Source organism: Rhinolophus sinicus, chromosome 16 (assembly GCF_057876585.1).
Source record: "Rhinolophus sinicus isolate RSI-liver-muscle chromosome 16, RSI-T2T, whole genome shotgun sequence".
NCBI lineage: Eukaryota > Metazoa > Chordata > Mammalia > Chiroptera > Rhinolophidae > Rhinolophus > Rhinolophus sinicus.
Genome location: NC_142516.1, coordinates 7,911,880 through 7,933,127, shown reverse-complemented (window position 1 = coordinate 7,933,127; position 21,248 = coordinate 7,911,880). Strand labels below are relative to the sequence as shown.

Sequence of the window (21,248 nt, the reverse complement as noted above, 5' to 3'; positions counted from 1 at the left end):
ATTAGATTGCCTTAATGGAGTTTGTTCCAGAAAACACTTGATCAAAGGAAGTTTATCAATATTGTTACAACCCTAATTAAAATGTTGTGGTCTATGTACTGGGAGTCCAAATTCCTTGGGGTCAGAACGATGGGGCCAGAATGTCAGCTTGGTCAGCTGCTAGGCTCTCCAGTGGTGCCCCAGATTTCTCCCTCTGAGACCTCTTTGTTCCTTACACCAGGAGGGGAAGTGACCCTGGGTCTTGTTCCCCACTGATTCCTCATCTTCTGGCACAGTGCTTGGTCATGGTGGGTTTTTGGTAAATGCTTACAGAATTAACTAGTCTTATAGTGAAAACCTTAAAAGGCAGTTTCTGCTTTCAAGAGGAGGAAGTGTGGCATAAGATTTGGCACAGGGCGAGTGCCTAAGTATGTGTTGAATGGATGGATGAAAGCATGGGTGCGTGGGTGCGTGGATGTGTGTGTGTGGCTGGCTGGCTGGCGGGCTGGCTAGACGGCTTGGTGAGTGGGTGAATGGATGGATAGATGGCTGGAGTGGCTGTGTGAGTGGGTGGATAGACGGATGGATGGATGAGTAGATGGGAACAAAAGAAGCCTGATCTGTCCTCTTTAGCCCAACATTCAAGGCCTCCAGCCTGATGCTTCTGCTTTCTCACCTGTGCTCCAACCTGAGCGACCCACTGTCTCCTTAACCCTGCAGACGGCCTCCATTTTCTTCATGCCTTTGCTTTTTTCGAACTCTCCCTCCAAGAATCATCTCTCTGCTTCTCTGCCCCTAGACAGAGCCCAGATTCTGGAATCAGACACACTCCTGTTCCCAACCCAGCCTGACCACTTCCCCCATTCAATCCTTTGCACTCTTTATAGACCCTTCTCAGGGAAGTTTTCCCTGAGCCCAGCCCAACCCGCCACCTGGCCAAGTTTGCACCAGCTCAGGCCCTGCCCTGGATCCCTCAGCCCTATTCTGGCCACACAAGACCCTGGACAGAAATCCAAAGCCTCTACATCTGGTGGTGTGGGCTTTCTCACATCCCACCTTTGTTATCAGCCCCTCACCTCTGTAACCTTGGCACCCCCAGCTGCAGACCACCAGGTCACAGGCCCAGCAGCTCTGAGCTGAGGGAGCAAGTGCAGAGTCATTCCAAGCATTGTGTGCGGAGGAGGCTGAGGCAGGAGAGGGCTTCAAGTACAGGGCGGTCCGGGAAACCGGGCAGCGAGGCAGGGAGCGTGAGCAGGAGCTCCAGAGGCCGCTCCGCCCTCCCCCAGCTTCAATCCCAGCTCTGACACTGAGGGGTTGTTACCCTCTCCAGCACCACTTTCCTCTCTCGTGAAAAGACAGTGACAGTGCCTACCTCTCAAGGTTCTTACAGGGGAGGAGTCTGTGTGCAAATAAGGCACAGGGCCTGGTATGTAGGAAACACTCAATAAATCTCAGTAAGTAATAATAACAATAATAATGGCTGCTGGATTTGGCAGCTAGGAAGTGGTGACTCAGTGAGAGTGGGGGAAGGGCACCTGGGATCCACTCAGAGGGGGTTGATGAGCAGGTAGGAGGAGAAGGCTCCTACTGTGAGCCCAGCATAAGGCCTGGGTCATAGTAGGTGCTTAATGAATGTTAGGTGGACGAATGAATAAATTAGTCTTCCCATGAATTGAATTCGCCAATGAAGGGCAGAAAAAAGAGGGACGAGTTCAACCCAAGGGTTAATGGAACGTTGTTGCGAGTAAAGCCCTCAGCTCCAGCCTGGCCCAGAGCTCACTGATGCTCCCACGCCTCTCTGCCCAGGCTTTCCTGCACTGTTTGCTGTCTGGAGGGCAGGTGGGAGGCCAGCCAGAGGGATGTGACCCTCCACCTTCCACCTGCTCTGGGCCACTGTCTCTTCCTGATGTCACCAGGAGAGGTCCGGTCCCCAAAGAAGCCCCAGTATCTCCAAATGGAAAAGAGACTCTTGGGCAGAGTCTGGGTCTTGTCTCAACAACTCCAAGGATCAGAGCCCCAAAGGTGCAGCAAGCCGTGTGCCCGTAGCAACTCCCTCGGTAGGACACTGCATGTGTGTGTCTCTCCTGGCAGCTCCCAGCAGTATCTCGAGCATGGGCCTCTCTGAACTCCAGACCCGTAGACACAGCGGCCCCCTGGACGCAGTCACATGGCTGTTAGAAGGCAGCTCAGGTGGAACCTGTCCAGAGCTGCACTCCCGATCCTCCCCCGGCCCCGCCCCTCCCCCCCTACATTTAATTTAGTGGCAGCTCCATTCCTCTGGTTGCTCAGGTCCCTGATCTTGGACTCACCCGTGCCTCCATCCTCACATCCTCCCCATCCAGGTCTACCTTCAAACTGCATCCAACTACTTCGCAGCACCTCCCCTGCTCTCACCTGTCTGAGCCTGCATCCTCTTCTGCCTGGATTATTGACAGCACCTCCCAGCGCATCTCCCTGCTCCCTCACTTCACCCCCACACAGTGCCTGCTGAAGCCAGTTAAAATGTCAGTTGGATCATATCCCCCCTTTGCTCAAAGCCCTCCCTTGAGTCAAAGCCCACGTGATGTGCCCCCTCCCCTGCCACTCACCTTTCGTCTCTTCTCCAGCCACGTGGAACTCCTTGTCATTTCTCCGACACCGCAGATACACTCAAGCCTCTGGGCCTTTGCACTTGCCGTCCCTCTGTGGCGAGCGGTGAATCTCTTTCCCCAGGTATCTCAGTGAGCCTCTGACTGCCCTTTGTAAAACCCCTGCCACCCCCATCACTCTTTTCTGCCACAGTTCTTCCCCATCACATTGTCGCCGTCTGTTGTACGCTGTATGCTACTGATGTATGTATTTGTTGCCTGTGCCCTGGTCCAATAGAACGGAAGGAAGCGGGAGGTTTGGGAGGGACTGTCCTGACAGATAGAACTGGCTCCCTGTTTTGTGGCCAGCCACCAGGCAGTGCCTGGCACATTAGCAGCCGCTAAATAAATACGTGTGGAATCACCGAATGCGTGTATCCCAGGCTCCCGGCTGTGCCCGTCCCTCCCTGGCCCTGGCCCGTGACCTCCAGCCCCTGCTGTGGGCTCCCGACGGCGCCCCGGTCCCGATCAAAGGGCCGAGGAACCAGCGGCCCCGCACAGCTGGGTGTGCGCCCCGCAGGAAGCACCAGGGCAGCCCTCGCGGCAGGCGCGGCCCCGGCGGCGCGACGAGGCTGCGGAGAGGCCCTGCGAGGCCCGCGCGCTGGCGGCCGCTGGTCCGAGCGCCCGGCCACGCCGCGCATTCCAGCCGCGTGATTGACGCGCGCACCGGGGCCCCCGCCTGCGGCTCCTGCCGCTGCCGCCGCCGCCGCCGCCACCGCCGCCGCATCAAAGCAGATGTTTGCAGCTGGTTTGAGTTGGATCCCCATCAACAGGCCCCTTTTTGTCTCAAAATAAAAAACAGCTACGCCCGGAATGATAAGGACGCGGCAGGCACGTGGGGGAGATGTCAACGAGCTGGGGAGGGAAGAGACCGAGCGCTCATTCCGCGTGCTTTCCCCCATCAGCTTCCACAAGTGACAGGCCCATTCTAGCAGCAGCAGCTGGACCCCCAAGAGTGTCCAGCGACCTGTCCCCTGGGCTCCCTGAGCTCCAGTTCATCATCCCAGGCGTCATCACAGGCGTCACAGGCCCGGGGCAATGATAAGGCCACCGCCGTACTGAGCACGTACTGTCCGGCCGGGCCTGACAACTCTGCGTGAGACCCTTCCACCCCGGGATCCCTCCCACCAGCTGGTGAAGGGCGCTTGGCGCAGAGAGGGGTAAACACATTAGCGTGACTCCTAGAAGTGGGGGTTGTGGTCCCCAGTTTTCAGATGGGAAAACAGGTTCAGAAAGTGGGGTTGGCTTGCCCGGGGGTCAGACAGCTCCTAAGCGGCAGAGCTGGGACTCAGACCCGTGACCATTCCTCCCGCCTCCAGCAGCAGGTTCCTAACTGTGTGTCATGCTACCTCTTCCAGGAAGTCCCCCGCTGTCCTCTAGGTTGACCTTTCTGTGCCCCCCAGCTTGCAGAGCATCACCCATCAAAGCACGTCATGCTCTGCCAGCTCTGTGGGACGAGATTTGGTCTGATTCTGTTCTCCAAGCATGTTTTTGATGGCTTATGTGCATTTTGTTGGGGTTCTTTCAGTTCCCCAAGCATCTTGCAAGAGCCTGACTCAGAGCCAGCCTCCATGGGGGTTGCTGGGTGACTGTGAGAAGGTGTAGCCAGTGGGGACAGGGGGCTTCAGTTCCAGGCACCACGCCTGGTGGTCCCCATGGAGGGAGTGTTTCCAGAGACTGTGGCACTTGGGCCTGGAGAGGCCCTAAAGGAAACAAGGCTCAGAATCTGCCTGGTCCCCAGTAGGGCCCCGTGAGGGTCTGACAGAGAAGCCCAGACCTCAAAGGTACAGACAGACAGACAGGTAGATAGGGAGAGCACAGACCCAACAATGTAATCGGGGGCTTCAGATTTAAATTAGAGGTGAGGAAGGGAAGGTTCCAGAGCCCACACCAGGCACCATGGTGAGAGACTGGGGAGGGAGAGGAAGCACACACCAGCCAAGATGCCCTCTGTGCCAGGCACTGGGCTAGACCTTCTCACACAGGTTAAAACTCACCAGGTTCTCAATCACCAGATGAGGGAGGGATCAACACCCACATTTTACAGAAGCGGAAACTGAGGGTCACAGAAGGGATGTGGCTGAGCCAAGGCCACGCAGCTGGTGCCGCAGAAGTGGAAAGCCACACCTCTGAGGATGGGGGGGAGGGCCGACAAAGAGCTCCTGAATGAGCAGGAGAAGGAAGGGACACAGGACAGGGGGTCTGAATGGCCCACCTTGAGTCAAGTGTCCAGGCCTGGCCCAATCACCTATGGTCAGGGGAGTCATTTAATACCAACATGGCATCCTCGGGCTTTCCCTGCGTAGTAGGGTGCTGTTGGGGTTTTTCTGCAGGACCCCCAGATCAACAGGCACGCAGAGAGCTTCGCTGATAAAAAGTTAGGACACTGCACTCCAGGTTGTATAGTTGTGACGGGAGAGGACAGCAGAGGGTGAGTTCATTTATCTTGCCACTTGGTGGCGTTCTCAGACCTCCCCTCTCCCCCACCCTGCCCTCCCCACCCCCACAAAGCAGAGTAGCCAATATTCTCTTGTCCTACCTGGCTGCTTATTCCGTTTCTCACAAGGTTGGTCATTCATTTAACAAACACTCATTAACCACCTCCTCAATGCCAGAGCCCAGGGAGGTGAGAGTAAATTAGACCCAGTTCCTGATGTCTAGGGCAGTGGGGGCTTCAGACATACACATATCTGGGTCTGTGGGCATCAGCGAAGACTTTCCAGGGGAGGTGACACTTGAATGGGGTCTTGAAAAATGAAAAAGAGTCTAAACAAGAAGCAAAGGAAGAGAGAGAAGACAAGCCTTGAAGGCAGATGGAATTTTAAGTGTCAAGGAGGCAGGAAGAGCCTTGCTTTGTTCAAGGAGCAATGAGAAGCATGGCAACTGTAGCAGAGGCCCTGAGGCCAGGTGTGACAGGGGTGTAGGGGGGCCTTGAGTGCCACAATTGGATGTTTGGGCTTATCCTGAAATTGATGGGCTCTCTTGGACTGAGAACCCAGCGAGGGGCTATATAAACTGTAAAATGCGGTGATGGGGTGTGGGAATGGCAATGCAGTGAGGAGGAAGCAGAGAAGCTCCCACTCAGCAAGGACCGTGAACAGGTGCTGGAAGACCTAGAGAGATGATGACAGCGACCATGATCCCCACTTATTTAGCCCATCTCATGGGCCTGGCTGTTATCCCCATTGGACAGATGGGGACACTAAGGCTCAGAGAGGAGAAGGGACTTGTGTAAGGTTCCAGTGCTAGGAAGTTGTCATCTCTGCAGTTGTCAGTGGTTTTAGAGAAATGAATTAATCAGATTTGTAATCCATGTTCAAATACTCCAGAAAAAGTTGGTTGCAAGGTTTTGTTTATTCCTTGATGTGTTTTGTAAATTGAGCATTAAACAAATAAACCAACAAACACTCAAGTGAGATGGAGATGTGATCTCATAGCCTGGGACTTTTCAAAGGAAGGACACCCCTAAAAAGGGAACTACTTGCTCCACAATCACAGTGTTGGGGGTGGGGGGAGTGGAGAGGGTGTTTGTGAGGGAGAGATGTTCTGTTTGGTTTAAGAAAAACCCAACGCTCAGCCATACCTACTGGGTACCAGGCTTATGCTGAGTAATGAGAACTCAGGTTGAATCAGGCCCCTGCCCCAGGATGTTTAGATCCCTGAGGGCAGACAGACATGGGCGTGGTGCTCAGAGGGCAAAGCAAGGTTATTGACAGGGAAGCACACTTGGACACACAGAGCAGGGAGGGAGTCTAGGACGATGCTGCCCTGTGACCTTGAATGAGGAACCCGCCCTCTGCACCTCGATGTGAGGGAAACAGCATCTTCCTTTTAGGGTTCAGGATTTATGAGGTGGTACATGTAGGTGATAAGTGAGCTTTATCTGTGCTCAGTAATGTTAATGAGACAGAGAATTGAGCCAGGAGTGCTCGGTCCAGCTTAGACCAGACAGAAGCCAGAAGGACCGACCTAGGACCCAGGGTGATCATGAGAGGGAGGCATGGTTGGGGCCTGAAAACCGAGTGTCATTCCTGGGTGGTTCCTCCCAGGAATGCCGGAGACTCCAGCAAGGGTGACAAAAGAAGGGCAGACACTAGTGCTTGTGGTGTGCCCTCGGCACTGTAGGTAGGTACCGTCAGTCCCATTTTACAGATGAAGAAATTGAGACGCAAAGATGTTAAATGTCCTGACCAAAGTCACACAGTGAAAAAGTTATGGAGCCAGGATGGAACCCCAGGCTGCCTGCTCCAGCTCCCCATCCCTCCCACGGTCCCACACCTACTGCTCCCCTCCCAGGCGGCACTGTCTCCCTAGGGCAGGTGGACAGGGCTCCCACCAGACCAGGCTGGGGTGGGGACTGCCTTGCCCTGCTTCAGGCAGAGCAGGACGGTATGGGTTGGTTTAGTATTCATTCAACAAACATTTAGTGCTCATCTTGATGTGTGTGTGGTCTTGTGCTCAACACCGAAGATACAGAGGTGACCAAGGGGAAGGTGGACGTGGAAATATGTAAAGTGGAGTCCTTAGTCTAAGTGCTACTGTGTGGAGGGGGCCGTGAGGATAGGGAACTCAGAGAGGGAGGCATCTATTTAAGAATGGAGAGGAGAAGGGCAGGGGGCTTCCTGGAGGAAGGGACACCCAAGCCAGATCCTTCCAAATCAGCAGGTATTTTCGGGGCAGAGGTTGGGCGTGAGGGGATGGTGATCTAGGCAGTAGCAGAGCATGAGGAAAGGGTTGGCAGTTTACATGAAAAATGGGGGAGTAGGGTTGTGTGGGTTACCAGCAAGCCTACATGCTTGTAATGTGGTCACAAAGCCTCCCTCTAGATTTGGAGTTTCTGGACTGGGGCGGGAGCGATTGGCACCCAGAGGGCAGGCAGCTAGCAGAGAAGCCACAGCCTCCCCATGGCCCCCCACCATGCCCTGACCTCAGGGCCCGCTCCATCCCCCCTCCCAGCGCCAGTGCGGGCAGCAGGGACACACATATCTGGAATCCCCAGCACAGCTCTGGGGAATGGGGACTATTGTCCCCATCTTGCAGATGAGGCAACTGAGACTCTGACTTGCCCAAGGCCACAAAGTCAGTGAGTGGCTGAGTGAGGCTTGAGATGAAGACCTGGGCTCCAAATCCACTGACTGTGGTGCTGTTCAGGGCCTCTCACAGCAGGCTCCAGAGCCGCTGGGGCAGGAGGGGAAAGACAGCGGGCCAGCTTGGAGCCTTTCATCCCAGCCCACTGTGCAGTTCTGCCTCTCTGGTCAGGCTTTGCAGCATTCCTGGAAACGCTGCTCCTGGCCTTATGAAACCTGCCCCAGCCCACTGACCACTCCCTCTGTGCTCACCACTTTGTACTGACACCTCACTGCACACTGAGAAGTAGGCTGTGTTGTTGAGCCCATTATATAGATAAGTAAGTTGAGGCTCAGAGGGAGGAAACTACTTGCCCAGTCACCAGCCAGAAGTGTGGCATCAGGCATTGAACCTGAGTCCATCTGATGCCAATGCCACCTGCCTGTGGCTAGGCCTGTTTCTCAATGGCTGCTTCCACCAAGCCCTCCATGGTGGGAGGGACTGAGAGACGGAGTGGGGGCTCACAGAGAGGAGCGACCCCACTGTTGGTGCCCCAACCCCTCCCACGCACACAGCAGCTCACCCCTGCATGGTAGACAAAGGCACCCCATAATTGGGAGCGAGTATTTCATGCGTCCCCCCTGATGTTTTATTGGGAAGAGAAAAGCTCGGAGACCAAAGGGATGGCACATTCCGTTTATAAAGTGTGTGCGGTTTGTTTTATTTCTCGAGTTTTTGCAATCTAGATAACAGATGATGCCCCGAGTGACTGGCGCTGCCTCCGTAATGGCGGCACTGAGCCTTTGGAGAAGTATTAATAATAGATTGTGTTGATGAGTTTGGAGAAAGTAGCAATCGACCCCCTGCTGCCAAGGCATTAGCACGGCTGTTCTGAATGCAGCCTGCACAGTGGCAGCGCCTGCAAATGCGGGTCACCCGCCCTGCTGCCCCTCCCCCAGCCTACGACGACCTCCTCTGGGGAGCCACCCAGGGTGTGCTGACCCCCTGAGACCCTGGCCCTGCCATGCTGGCACAGAGATGTGGCCAGTGCCTGTCCACTCATGGGCACGGAGCCCAGCCTGCAGAGCTAAGGGGGCCCCACTGTCAGGAGGTAGAGCCTGGGAAGGAGACAGAGGGGCAGTGAGGGGAGCAGGGCAGCGGGTTCTGCAACCCTGGCTCCTTCCCTAGCCCCTTGGCAAAGTTGGATGGGGGGCAGGGGGCTCTGCCTGAGGTTGCCATGGACAGTTGGGTAGGTTGTACCCTGAACAAAGGTATCTAGCCAAGGGGCCAAATCGGAGCCAGAATCCAGCTCAGGTTCCCTTTGCAGTCAGGCATGGTGTGGGCTGATGGTAGGGTCCTGTCTGCCTGCAGCAGACAGCCTGGCCCGAGCCTCAGCCAATGCCCACACTCACGGAGGCCTCCTGCCTTGTGGAATCCCTGCAGATTGGGAGCTGACGGGGCACCTGCTGTCACTCTGATGTGATCCCTACTCAACGAGTTACATGCTCAGAATCACTGACTCCTTTGAGGGAGGTCCTGTTGGCACCCTCATTTTATAGGAGAGGGAACTGAGGCCAGAGAGAGTCAGGTGAGCATAGAGGAAGCCACCTCCCCCAGACTGGGGCATCGAAGAAGGCTTCCCAGAGGAAGTGGCGTTGGAGTTGGGCTTCGCAGGATAAGTAGGAGCCTGCTGGGTAGAATAGTTGGGTGACAGAGGTTGCTGGGGATGCCCCCAATTTGAGTGCCCTGGCCTGTACCAGGGGAGTAGGCAGCACTCGGATTGGCCCTGTCCGCTGCACCCCACCAGCTAGTCGTGGGCGGTGCTGATGGCAGCCCCGGGAAGGGAGGCAGGCCGAATGCCTCGCATTTATGGCTGTTTCTGTTCCAGAACCGATTAGTAGAGAATTGCAGCTGTAATCTGTGCCTGTGATGGCGGGCCATAAAGAGGGATGGGATGTGTGCAGCGCTCCCAAGGTGGCGCCCGCAGACGTGGCCCGGGAACGCGGGGAATGAAAAATGGTTTTAATTCCCTCCCAGCAGCAATAATTTGATTCTTCATAATTTTTTCCATCAAAGTGTTGTTGAGGCTGAGTTCCCACAGAGCAGGGCACGTGACAGCGATGGGGACCGGGAGGATCGGACAGTAGTGTGGGCAGAGGAGGGGCTGTGCTGCTCAGAACCTTCTGTACATGCTGGCCGAAGGCGCAGAGCCCCCCACCCGGCTTTGTCTCCAGAGAGGGAGGGTGGCTCCACTTTGTCATGGAGGGACTGGATTAGGTCCAGGCTCAGGGTCAGCTCCATTTACTACCCATGTGACTGAGCAAGTGGCTCCGCCTCTCAGCACCTCAATTTCCTAATCTCTGAAATGGGATTAATATTCATTCCTGTCTCATAGGGCAGTTGCACGGGTTAAATGTGTTTCTGCCGGCAGCGTGCTAAGGACAGCGGCTGGCATGCTCAGTAAGCACATCTCTTCATGTTGGACATGCCTCAGCTAAAATGAGGGAGAAAAGGTGTCAGCCAAGCCCAGGGCCACAGAAAGAACATGTGGAAAGGCTAGTGTGATGACGCTCTAGAGAAAGTGCAGGCTGACCCGTAGGGCACAGCCTGGGGAAACAGAGTGGGTGAGAAGAGAGGCAGGATCGTGAAGGGCATTGAGTGCCAGACTCGGGAACCTGGATGTTCTCCCAAGGGTACTAGGGAGCCATGGAAGAGTCTGGAATAGGGAAGCAGCATGATCAGGTGTGTGTTGTAAACAGATCTCTCTGGCTGTCCTGGAGGGTGAGTGAGATGGTTGGAGGGGCCAGGAGCCCAGGGAGGGGACTGGGACAGCCACTCAGGCAGGAGAGGAGGGGCCCAGGCTGGGTGGTAGGTTGAACAGGGTGGGGTCGGTTGGATGTGGGGGTGAAGGAGGAGCAGGGAGGAGGCATAGGGGGTCTTGGAATGAAGGTGAATAGACCTGTGGGCTGCTTGCCCTTCCCCTCAGGGCAGGGGCCGACCTAGTTCTGGGGGAAGGCTGAAGCTGACCCTGCACTCTGCCCTCTAGTGGCCACTGTGTCTCTGAGCGGGAAGGGCCCTGAATTGACGCACCAAAGAGAGGGCATCTCTGGGCAGGATGCCCAGAGCTCACCCTGAGGCCACCAGAAGAATAGGGCTACACGACCCTCCCCTGTCTGGCTCTGTGCCCAGGGAGGGCCTCTCCCACTTGGGCTGGAGAGTCAGGGTGGCGGGAGGGAGGGGCTCTCGCTAAGCGGCGGCCTCTGAGCCCAGCTAATATGCCCACGCGGTGCACCTGCAGGCTCTTCGCGGCCAAGTGCAGCGGCTGCATGGAGAAGATCGCCCCTACCGAGTTTGTGATGCGGGCGCTGGAGTGCGTGTACCACCTGGGCTGCTTCTGCTGCTGCGTGTGTGAGCGGCAGCTACGCAAGGGCGACGAGTTTGTACTCAAGGAGGGCCAGCTGCTGTGCAAGGGCGACTACGAGAAGGAGAAGGACCTGCTCAGCTCCGTGAGCCCCGACGAGTCTGACTCCGGTGAGCCCGGCTGGAGCTGGGGGTCGGGCGGCCGGAGGGCGGCTGGCTGGGCGGGGTGCTGCCAGAGACGCGTGCTGTGCCCCAGGACCGGAGCTGCACAGGCCGCGCCCCCACACCCGAAGGCGTGTGTGCACTGATTGTTCGCATACACACGTGCACACGTGCAGGGGCACGTGGACCCTCATGTGCGCACAGCCTCACAGGCACACAAATGCAGCCTGTGGATGCTGCCACACAGACCTGTGCACATGTGTACATGCGTGTGATCACAAATGCACACACGCACGAGCACATAAAATGCACATGTGGGTCCCCATGCTCAGGACTATAGCACATGGACATAGATGTGCTATAGTCCTGAGCATGGGGATGTGCTCACATGCCCAGCAGGCAAAAGCTCACAGCCAGGTGTGCGCACACACACACATGCAAGCGCACGCACACGCAGTAAGCACGGATGCATATGGCCATACTCGTACATGCGTCTCCCACATGCTCACATGTACTGTGGTTTGACATGTGCACACACACCCTGATCTCGGGCCCAGCACCCTTACCCTCTCTTATCCTTGCCTTGACCCCCCCCCCCCCGCCCCCGGCACAGCACCATGGGGTCTCTGCCAGCACCAGGTCTGTAGGCTGCTGATATCTGGCAAGCAGGGACCTGATGTGTCCTCTTGCCTTTGGACCCCCCCAAAGCCTTCAGCAGTGGGGAGCAGCAGCCCTGAGCTATTGTTTCCCAGCTGGGTGGGGGCCTGAGGCCCTCTGTGATGGAGGGAAAGACCCCATTTCCCAGGGTGAAGGCGCCTCTTTACGCGGCTCTGACCCCCAAAGGACCATAGTTTGGAGCTCTCCTGGCAGGAAGGGCAGGCCCAGCCCGGAAAAGCCAGGCAGATGGCTGGCGCCTGGTCATTCCTGGGGTAGTGGGGAGACTGAGTAGGGAGTGTGGAGAGAAGATGGCCTAGTCTGTGTGGGCCCTTGGAATGACCCAGAGCCTGCAGTCACAGCATCTGCCCAGCAGAAGGGCTTTGTTACTGCCAGGGCCCTGGTGGAGGTAGTGAGTTCCCATCCATCTGTCCCTCCGTCCATTCCGGGGCAATGGCTGCCTGGATTCCTGTGGGAGAGCAGAGGCTGGCCAGGTGCCATCAGGTGTAGGGAGCGGGCTCAGAGGGAGGAGACAGCTTCATCCTCGGAGGAAGACGGGCCTGGAGAAAGGAGACCAGTTCAGATGCAGAGGCAGTGGGAGGCACATGGTTGGGGGAGGCTATTCTGTCCATCTGGGGCTGGCATCTCTGAGACCACAACTCTGGGGCATGGAAGTGGCCAGCTGTACATGGTATGTGTGGTGTGTCCCTGGGTGAATACACATGCTTCTGTGTGCACGTGTGTGTGTGCCTGTTCAGGTGTGTGCATGCCTGGGCATCCTACCTGTGAGCACGCACCTGAGTGTGTGTGTGAATATACCTGTGAGCTGCCTGTGCAGGTGCCGGTGGGTGAGTGTGCATGTGTGTGTGTGATGGTCACGAACACTCCTGTGTGAGAACGTCTGGAGTGTGGGCTTGGCCTATCCATTCATAGTCCCTGGAGCTTCAAGGAAGAAGGCTCTCTGGGCCCTGGTGCCCAGCTGGCACTGGGCTAGTGAAGTGGGAACTGATTTTCTCGAAGGGTGTCATTCTGGGCTGGGGTCTCCAGGGTGCCAAAGGCCAACCATGGCAGGCGTTGGTGGGAGGTGGTGAGAGCCTATCAGGCAGGCAGCAGATTGCCTGAGGGTCCAAGGCTGACAGGCTGGTTGTATCTCCCACAGTAAAGAGTGAGGACGAGGATGGGGACATGAAGCCGGCCAAGGGGCAGGGCAGCCAGAGCAAGGGCAGCGGGGATGACGGCAAGGACCCACGGAGGCCCAAGAGACCCCGGACCATCCTCACCACGCAGCAGCGACGAGCTTTCAAGGCCTCCTTTGAGGTCTCCTCCAAGCCCTGCCGAAAGGTGAGAGGCTGCTGGAGTGGGGCGGGGCTGACCCACACCCACTGCCTTTCCAGACACCACGCCTTCCACCCTTGCTGAGCATGGGGTTGTCCCTCCACCTCCCCACCCATCTGTCAATTCCCCCGAGTCCCAGCTGCTCCGTCCCCTCCCCAGGGGCCTGACCTGTCTTCCTCTCCCCCGGCAGGTCCGAGAGACGCTGGCAGCAGAGACGGGCCTCAGTGTGCGTGTGGTCCAGGTCTGGTTTCAGAACCAAAGAGCAAAGGTGAGAGGCCACCTGCCAGCCCCACTGGACAGGAGTAGGGTAGGGGGTACAGGCAGAAGACAGAGGGCCTGATGTGGGTGGGGCAGGGAATGAATGGGGGCCGGGGAAGGGGCAAGGGATGGGGACTGGCATGAACCGTGTCTTCTGCAGATGAAGAAGTTGGCGCGGCGGCACCAGCAACAGCAAGAGCAGCAGAACTCCCAGCGGCTGGGCCAAGGTGAGACAGGGCGGGGCCAGGGCCAGGGCGGGGCCGGGGCCGGGGCCGGGGAGGGGCCAAGGTGAGACAGGGCGGGGCCGGGGGCGGGGCGGGGCCGGGGCCAAGGTGAGACAGGGCGGGGCCGGGGGCGGGGCCGGGGCCGGGGGCGGGGCGGGGGCCAGGGCCGGGGCCAAGGTGAGACAGGGCCAGGGCGCCCGGCTCAGCCTCTCATAACAAGACTCCTAAGAAACCTCCAACCAAGTCAGCTAGAGCTCAGGAAACTAATGCTTTGGAACCATTTAAGATCAATCAAGTAGAGAGGCGGTAGCACAGGACACAGAAGGAGAGATGGCAGGGCGGGCGGCCGGGAGGGGTGGCAGATTTTCCAGAATGAACAGTGTACTGCAATCATCTACTCACCGCCACCGTGTCCAGTCAGTGGTCTCACCATTCGACACCCTCGCTCTCATTTGATTCTCACAGATCCCCATGAGGAAATGTCCCATTTCAGTGATGAGGAGACTGAGGCTCAGTGAGACTAAGGGACCTGTCCTGATCACTCAGCTAGTAAGGGGCAAGCCAGGCTTCAGCCCCATGGGTGCGGCAACTAAGTGGTACTTTTGACCGCTGCCCACAATAGAATCCAGAGGAAGTCTCCAGAGAAATCGCCAGAGAAAGTTTGCAGGCTGTTAGGGAGTCAGGGTAGGCTCCTGCTGGATGGTGAGGGGCAGTTTAAGGGGCAGGGCCCAGGCTCCCCCCAACAATGGGCTTTGCTAAAATGCTGTTTCCACATCTTGGGCCAGGGCTGGCCTCCCAGGCCTCGTGGGGACATTGAGCCTTCGAAGTCTGGAAGGGAGGGCACAGGGAACTCTTTGGGAGTGCTGAAGTGGGGTGGGGCCCCAGAGCTGCCTGCTCCCAGGTGAGACAGGGGCTCTAGGAACCTTCTACGCAGGACTCTGGGGGCCAGGCCAGTGTCCCAGGCCCAACCCAGGGCTTCAAGACCATGGCTTCGGAGGCTGGTTCTTCCTCTCTCCTCCCTTTGCCCCCTCACCCAAGACAGCCCAGCTTCCTAAGGCTGCAGCCAGTGTGTCAGGTCTGCCAGCCAGCTCCCGAGTTCTCACCCTTAAAATGTCCCCGGTCCCCTTGAGCTCGTCACATCATCCTGTACTCCGCACCGCTGCCCCTGCTGCCGTGTGCAGGCAACACCCGCTGCTTCTCCCCGACCTGGTCGCAGCAAATGTTACCACTGCACACCCACTGCCATGCCAGAAGCCCAAGAGTCACTTCTGACCCTTCCTGTCCCACACGTACTTCATCCACTCCGTGGCCAAGTCCTGCGTGTCTCCCCGTCCATGTCCCTCAGGCTCCTAGTTGTCTTTCCCCCATGATCGGGACCGCAGCGCCTCTGCCTAACTTCCTCCTCCCACCTGTCCTGCCTCTTCCTCCACCTTCCCAGCTCCTTCTGGCTAAGACCCTCCCCTGGTTTCCTACAGCCTCAGGGGGACCCCCACTCAGCTCAGCCCCCACACACCATCTCTCGTGTCTCCCCACACCTGGCCTCTCCGGCCCCACAGACTGGACTCCCTGCTCCCACTGGGCAGTTTCTCTCCTCCCTGCCTCTGCTGGGGCAAGCTGCCCCCTGCGCTGGCCTGTTGAACCCCTCCTGGTTCTTGAAATCACACGGGGGTGGGAGCCCCTTCCTCCAGGAAGCCTTTCTGGGTCCTTTTGGCCTGGGTGTGGGCCCACCTTGATGTAGGGTGCTCAATGCATCCACCCATTGAGTCATTATTGCCTGCTTAGGTGCCTGTCAGCCCAGAGAGTGTGACTTCCTAGAGGGCAGGGCCTTTGGAGGATGGGGGGAGGTGGGGAAGGGAGGGCTCTGACTTTCCATAAACTGATTCTGGAAGATGAGCTGGAATGTGTGCCTGGGGAAGGGGGCAGGACCAGATAACTGGGCTCAGGGGTCCCTGGCAGGGGTGGGGGAGGGGTGTCCCTGGGGAAGTCCAGGGAAGGTCCGAGGGACTGGACTGGGGGGGCGTGTGGGAAGTCTGTGGGGACCCTTGGGGCACATGAGAGGGGGCTGCTGGGACAGGCAGGCAGGGCCGGTGGGTAAAGGTGTGCTCTGCCCCCAGAGGTCCTGTCAAGTCGCATGGAGGGCATGATGGCCTCCTACACGCCACTGGCCCCACCACAGCAGCAGATCGTGGCCATGGAGCAGAGCCCCTACGGCAGCAGCGACCCCTTCCAGCAGGGCCTCACGCCACCCCAAATGCCAGGTGACCACATGAACCCCTATGGTAAGCCGCCCCACCCCCTGCCCACCCAAGCACCACCCCTGCCCCTGCCTGGCCTGGCAGGCCTGGGGCCATGACAGTCACCTCCCACCCCAGGCCCAGCACAGCCTACGTGCCTCCTCCTGACAGGAAGGGGACACCTCGAGACCCTTCCATGGCCCCCAACCCCGCTGGTCAGGCACTGCCAGCAGGTCACCCTGTCCCTCCCTTGCCTCCAGCCATACAACCTGTAGGGCCAATGGGGCCCCCAGGAGCCCCAGCCCGCACCCCGGTACTGACGCCCCTTCTGCCCCCCAGGGAACGACTCCATCTTCCACGACATCGACAGTGATACCTCCTTAACCAGCCTCAGTGACTGCTTCCTCGGCTCCTCCGATGTGGGCTCCCTGCAGGCCCGCGTGGGGAACCCCATTGACCGTCTCTACTCCATGCAGAGTTCCTACTTCGCCTCCTGAGAGCCAGCTGGGCCGTACGGACGCTTGGGCAAGGGTCCTGGGGTAGGACTGAGGGCCACGGTGGCCAGCCTCGCCACTTCCAGCCCTGCCGCCTGCACAGACTCTACAGACAGCCATACGGTGCCCTCCCCTCGGCCAGCCAGGCCTGGCTAAAGTGCCCACTGGGCACAGCCAGACAGGCAGACAGGCACAGCCTGGGCAGGAGGCTGTGTTCTGCCCTCAGAGACCGTGTCACCACAGGGACCCAGAGCTCTTGGACAGTCACTCGCCTCCCAGCCCCACCTTGGCCCCCATCACCTCTTTCTCCCTCCTCATCTCCTTTTTGGGAAGCTGAAATTCTCTCTATTTTTTTAAACGTCCTCTCTGTGTCCAGCCGACCTCCATGGCCCAGGCCTCGGCCCAGGCAGGCCCCCGTGCATGCCTAGGACGATGTACGCCGTGCCTGTAACCTGTGAGGAGCGTGTGTACCTGTTCCCTGTGCTGGCGCCCACCTCCCCCACCTCTGTAGGCAGGTGCACTGGCCTAGGATTACCCCCCCCCAGCCAGAGGCTGGCACAGAAATGGGGAAGAGCCTACCAGGTGCGCCAGGCCCACACGGCTCTGCCCTGGGGGGCAGTCATGGGGGAGGGTAGACAGAGCCCAGGCAGACCCGAGGGGACAGAGGCACACACACTCAATGGCACACTCATGCAGATACGCACACAGTGATGTAGAGACACTGAAAGAGACAGAGGCTTCTGCTGGGCAACCCTGCCGTGTCAGGAAGGGAAAGAGGCCAGGTAGAGGAAGGACCCCCTCTTCTTTATAGCAATAGGAGAGGAAGAGGAAGGGGAGAGGAGGGGGTAAGCATGAAGCAGGTGGACTCGGCCCAGATGGGGGCTCCCTGGACAGGCAGGACAGTCCCAGACCCAACCAGCACCAAGGGCAGAGATAGAGCCTCCAGAACCAGGCAGAGTTGGACAAAATGGCATAAACTCCAGGTGGAAAGGGACCTCATAAGTCACCCACTTGATACTCCATCTTATGTTTGGCTCCTGCCCAAGCCCCCTCTGCCTCTCTTTTTGCATACCTCCTGTGACAAGGAGCCCACCACTTCATCAGGCCCTGCTGATTTTACCTCTATCATTTTCAGCCCTGGGTCCTTATGTTTCAAAGCCAGGCTTTTCCAGTTTCTCCAGTTCTTCCTCTTAAAACTGTACCCCAAGCTTGGCTCCAGTTTTCCTTCTAAAGGTATGGAACAGATAGACCCCAATCATCCCACTGACATCAGCCAGCCAAAGTGAGCAGGCCCATCACCTCCCCCACTATAGGTGCCCTGCCTCTGTTATTGTGGCCTGAGAGCCAATGAATGGTTTAGGCCACATAACCTTGGAAACTCATCCGGCCCTTCTGTAACTGAATCCCCTGAACACACATGTGTGACAGCTAAGCCACATCTCTTTCTCTCTCTGTGTTGGCTCTGTGCCTCTCACCTAAAGCCTGTGGACCCTCGGGGCCTCTCCCTGATTGGTGCTGGCCCATTAAGCAGCCCTCCTTGGATGATATTCCAACTGCACTTCCAGCCCAGTTTTGTGCCCCGCTGGGAGCCAGATACACTATACCAACCCCCACCCCCAACCTGCTCAACTCTAGCCCTGCCAAAGAGAAAGTGTGGTCAGGCTGATGGGCCTTGCTCGCAGTAACCCCTCGCTGGGTTCTGGAGGTCACTGTTCTCGGCCAGGTGCTCACAGCCCTGCCTTGAATTCTAATTCGCAGCCCTGAGGTCTGCCCGTCTGCCTTTGAGCAAATGGGACGACGGCTGACCCTCCGCCATTGGGCCCCTCTGCCTGGCCCTCACTGGGATTCTCCAAGTTCAGCAACCTGCTCTGTGGTTTGGCTCCTCTGTCCGCTGGGGAGACTTCAGTCCCTCCAGAGGGATCTGGCCAATCTCTCCACCCCTCCTGGCTCCTGGGGTCGAACCTGCTCTTCACCAGGGCACTTGTCAGAGGGGGGACGTGGCTCAGTGCCAGCTCTCAGGCTGAGCAGCCAGCCTGGCCCTTCTGGGTTCTAATTGTTCCGCACAGAACTTCCACAAGGATCTCAGCTGATGTCCTCGGTCGTTCGGCAGCCTCAGTCCTTCTGTGCCATCTCTTGATCCTGGGCCACCCAAGTCCCTTAGGCAGCCATGCTGGTTTCTTGAGAGGTGCTCCCCTTTCTCCTTTCACGCTCACACAGTCTGAATCACGGTGGGGCACTTGGGGTAGGGGCAGGGGTAGATGCCCCAGTCTCCAGGAGACCAGGCCTTCTCTCCCAGACTCTTCAAGTTGGAAGGAACATCAGGAATGGGTCATCTGTTCCACGCCCCTCATTTTGCAGCTGCAAAATCTGGGCCAGGAGCGGGGAGGGGACCAGCCAGTCACAGCCAGTCAGTGACAGAGCTGGAGCTACGAGCAGGGACTGACTCCATGCCAGCCCCTCATCCTCCCTGGTGAACAACCTCCAGGTCAGAGGCTTAATTTGTCTCAGTCACTCTTGCCACTCCAGGGTCTCACAAACCCAGACTCCAGCCCGGGCTCTGCCCTCGCCACTACATTGCCCCCTGCCAGGAGCTGGTACAGGGATGCCCACGCTCATCACCTACAGATTGTCAAAGTCAGAAGGGACCTCCAAGAGCTTGTCATGCTCGAGTCACCCCCTCAGCTGTGGCTAGGTAACCCCTTCAGTGAGTCTGCTGAGGCCTGCAGCCCCCAGCCTCCCCCAGGCTCTCCCAGACTGATGTTCACTCTGTCCAGCCCTGGATGCACATCGGACACGGATGAACAAAGGGCCTGCCCTTGAGTGGCTCTCTCCTAGAAGGAGAGAAATACACACTCTGTCCCAGACCTCATGGAGGACCCAGTTCTCAGAGGAGAAACCCGACGCCCAGAGAAGGGAGGCAAGTATTCAGGGTCACCCAGCAGAAGCACAGTGCTAGCAAGCTCACTGGGGTGGGCTGAGAGGAGCAGGCTCTTCCCATGTAATGGGAGGAAGTGCAGCCTTGACTTGGGGGGCAGTGAGTAGCCAGGATCCACCTTCCGGGGTGGAAAGCATGAGGGTAGAGAAGTAAGGGTCTGGTCTCTGGAGAAAGAGGCAGAAAGTGAGTGGTGGGCAGGGGAAGTAGAGGCTCAGAAGGAGAAAGGAATCTGCCCCAGGTAACAGCGAATGAGAGGGGACAGAGGAGGGATGAGAAGGTAGGCTGGCGCCTCCAGCCAGAGTCTCATCTGCCTTGCCTGCTCCATGGACAGAGGGACACTGTGGTTCTAAGGGTTAAGCCATGGGTCCAGCAGAGCCTGTAAGAGAAGGGGTCAGTGCAAGTGGGCTGGAAATCTTGGGAGGCTTCCTGGAGGAGGCAGAGGTGAAGGGGTCCACCATGTCCAGAGGAGCGGGGTCCAGTAGGGTCAGGCCTCCAGCCCAGGGTTGGGGCAGCCTCTTCTCCTTTAGGGGGCTCAGCTTCCTCGCCCACCCACCTGGAGTTGGTGCCCCTCTTACTTCACACACATACACATCTTCTGGAGAGGGAGAACTGGCCTCGCCCTGCCTGGCCCCAGCCTGAGCTCTGGGCACCACCTGGGGTGAGGATCTCACCTGCCCTCTGGGGGAACCCACAGCTCTGGGGCTCAGTCCACCCTGTGGGGAAGGGGATTCACGCTGACACGCACGCACATGGACACACACACTCACACCCGGTCGTACACGGAGGCTCACAGACCCACACTCCCAGGCACACACGGCCTGGGGGGCTGGGGAGCAAGAAAGTTCCTCCAGTCTTTGGCTCCAATGAGCCTCTTTGCTGGTGTCCCTTTCCCCCCACTGGGGTTCCCCAGGGAACCCAGCCCAGTTGGGTGTGGGGACCGGGCCACTGGCCATTCCTCTGTTTTCCTTGTACAGACTCACTGCCTACCCGCCATCCCCAGACACATTTTATTTAATAACTTGTCATTGTTAAATTATTTATTAGCGTTTACCACATCACCACCCCCACCCTGCCCTCCACTCTCACCTTTCGCCTCTTCCCACAAAAGCAGAAAATGGAAACCACAAAAAATGAGACATCAGTATATTTGTAAATAAACCAACCTGTACACGCCTGTGGTGCCTCTCCTTGGGGGGAGGGGTTGTGCTGGGCCTGAGCAAGTCCTACATTAGACTTAGGAGCAGATTTCTTGGTGACCACCAGGGACAGCCGATCAAGGAGGAACGCTTGGGGTCCCTTGTCTGGCCCACCCCATTCTCTGGTCTCATTCTATAATCTTCATCTCCCATCCTCCCATCCCAACCCTGAACCACCTCAATCCTTAAACACATCCATCCCATCTTACTCCATCCTACTCCCCGACACTTGTTCATTCATTCATTCAACCAACCAATGTGAAGGGCCTCTTAAGTGTCAGCTGCCAGGCTGAAAACCAGGGATTGGTGGTCCTTACATCAAGGAAGTAACAGTGTGAGATAAGCTCAGTTGAGGGGCAGTGAGGGCTTGTGACAGGGGTACCCAATCTCATCTGGACTGATGGAGCATCGTGGAAGGCTTCCTGGAAGAAGCAACATGTCAAGCTGAGATCCAAAGTTATCTAGCATGGCAGGGACTGGATGATGAGGAGGAGTGTCTGGGAGTGCTCCAGGCTTATACAAAACCTCAGGAGCAGGCAAAAATCTTGTGACTCTCCTAAATTGCAAGAATAGCTAAGTTTGGGGGTAGAGGAGAAGCAGTGAGGCTGGAGGTAGGGCTAGACCATCCAGGGTCTTGTTGCTGAGTGGAGAATAGATCCAATTAGCTCTGGTGGACTAGAGGGGGGTGGGGGGGTCGAGTGGGTCACCTTTCTCACTTAGGTG

General features: G+C 57.7%; 1 protein-coding gene across 2 annotated transcripts in view; it reads left to right on the top strand.

Moving 5' to 3' along the window:
• The window catches only part of LMX1B (LIM homeobox transcription factor 1 beta), an 83,048-nt gene extending 62,551 nt beyond the window's left edge, over positions 1 to 20,497 (top strand). The window contains exons 3-8 of one of the 2 annotated variants that reach the window (XM_074331028.2): positions 10,972 to 11,204; positions 13,009 to 13,190; positions 13,375 to 13,452; positions 13,603 to 13,669; positions 15,781 to 15,945; positions 16,240 to 20,497. In XM_074331028.2, the coding sequence (XP_074187129.2) occupies positions 10,972 to 11,204; positions 13,009 to 13,190; positions 13,375 to 13,452; positions 13,603 to 13,669; positions 15,781 to 15,945; positions 16,240 to 16,397 (883 nt within the window). In that variant the 3' untranslated portion in view covers positions 16,398 to 20,497. The remainder of the gene's footprint in view (positions 1 to 10,971; positions 11,205 to 13,008; positions 13,191 to 13,374; positions 13,453 to 13,602; positions 13,670 to 15,780; positions 15,946 to 16,239) is intronic. The other variant, XM_074331029.2, reaches the window with a different exon arrangement.
• Positions 20,498 to 21,248: the final 751 nt, after the last annotated feature.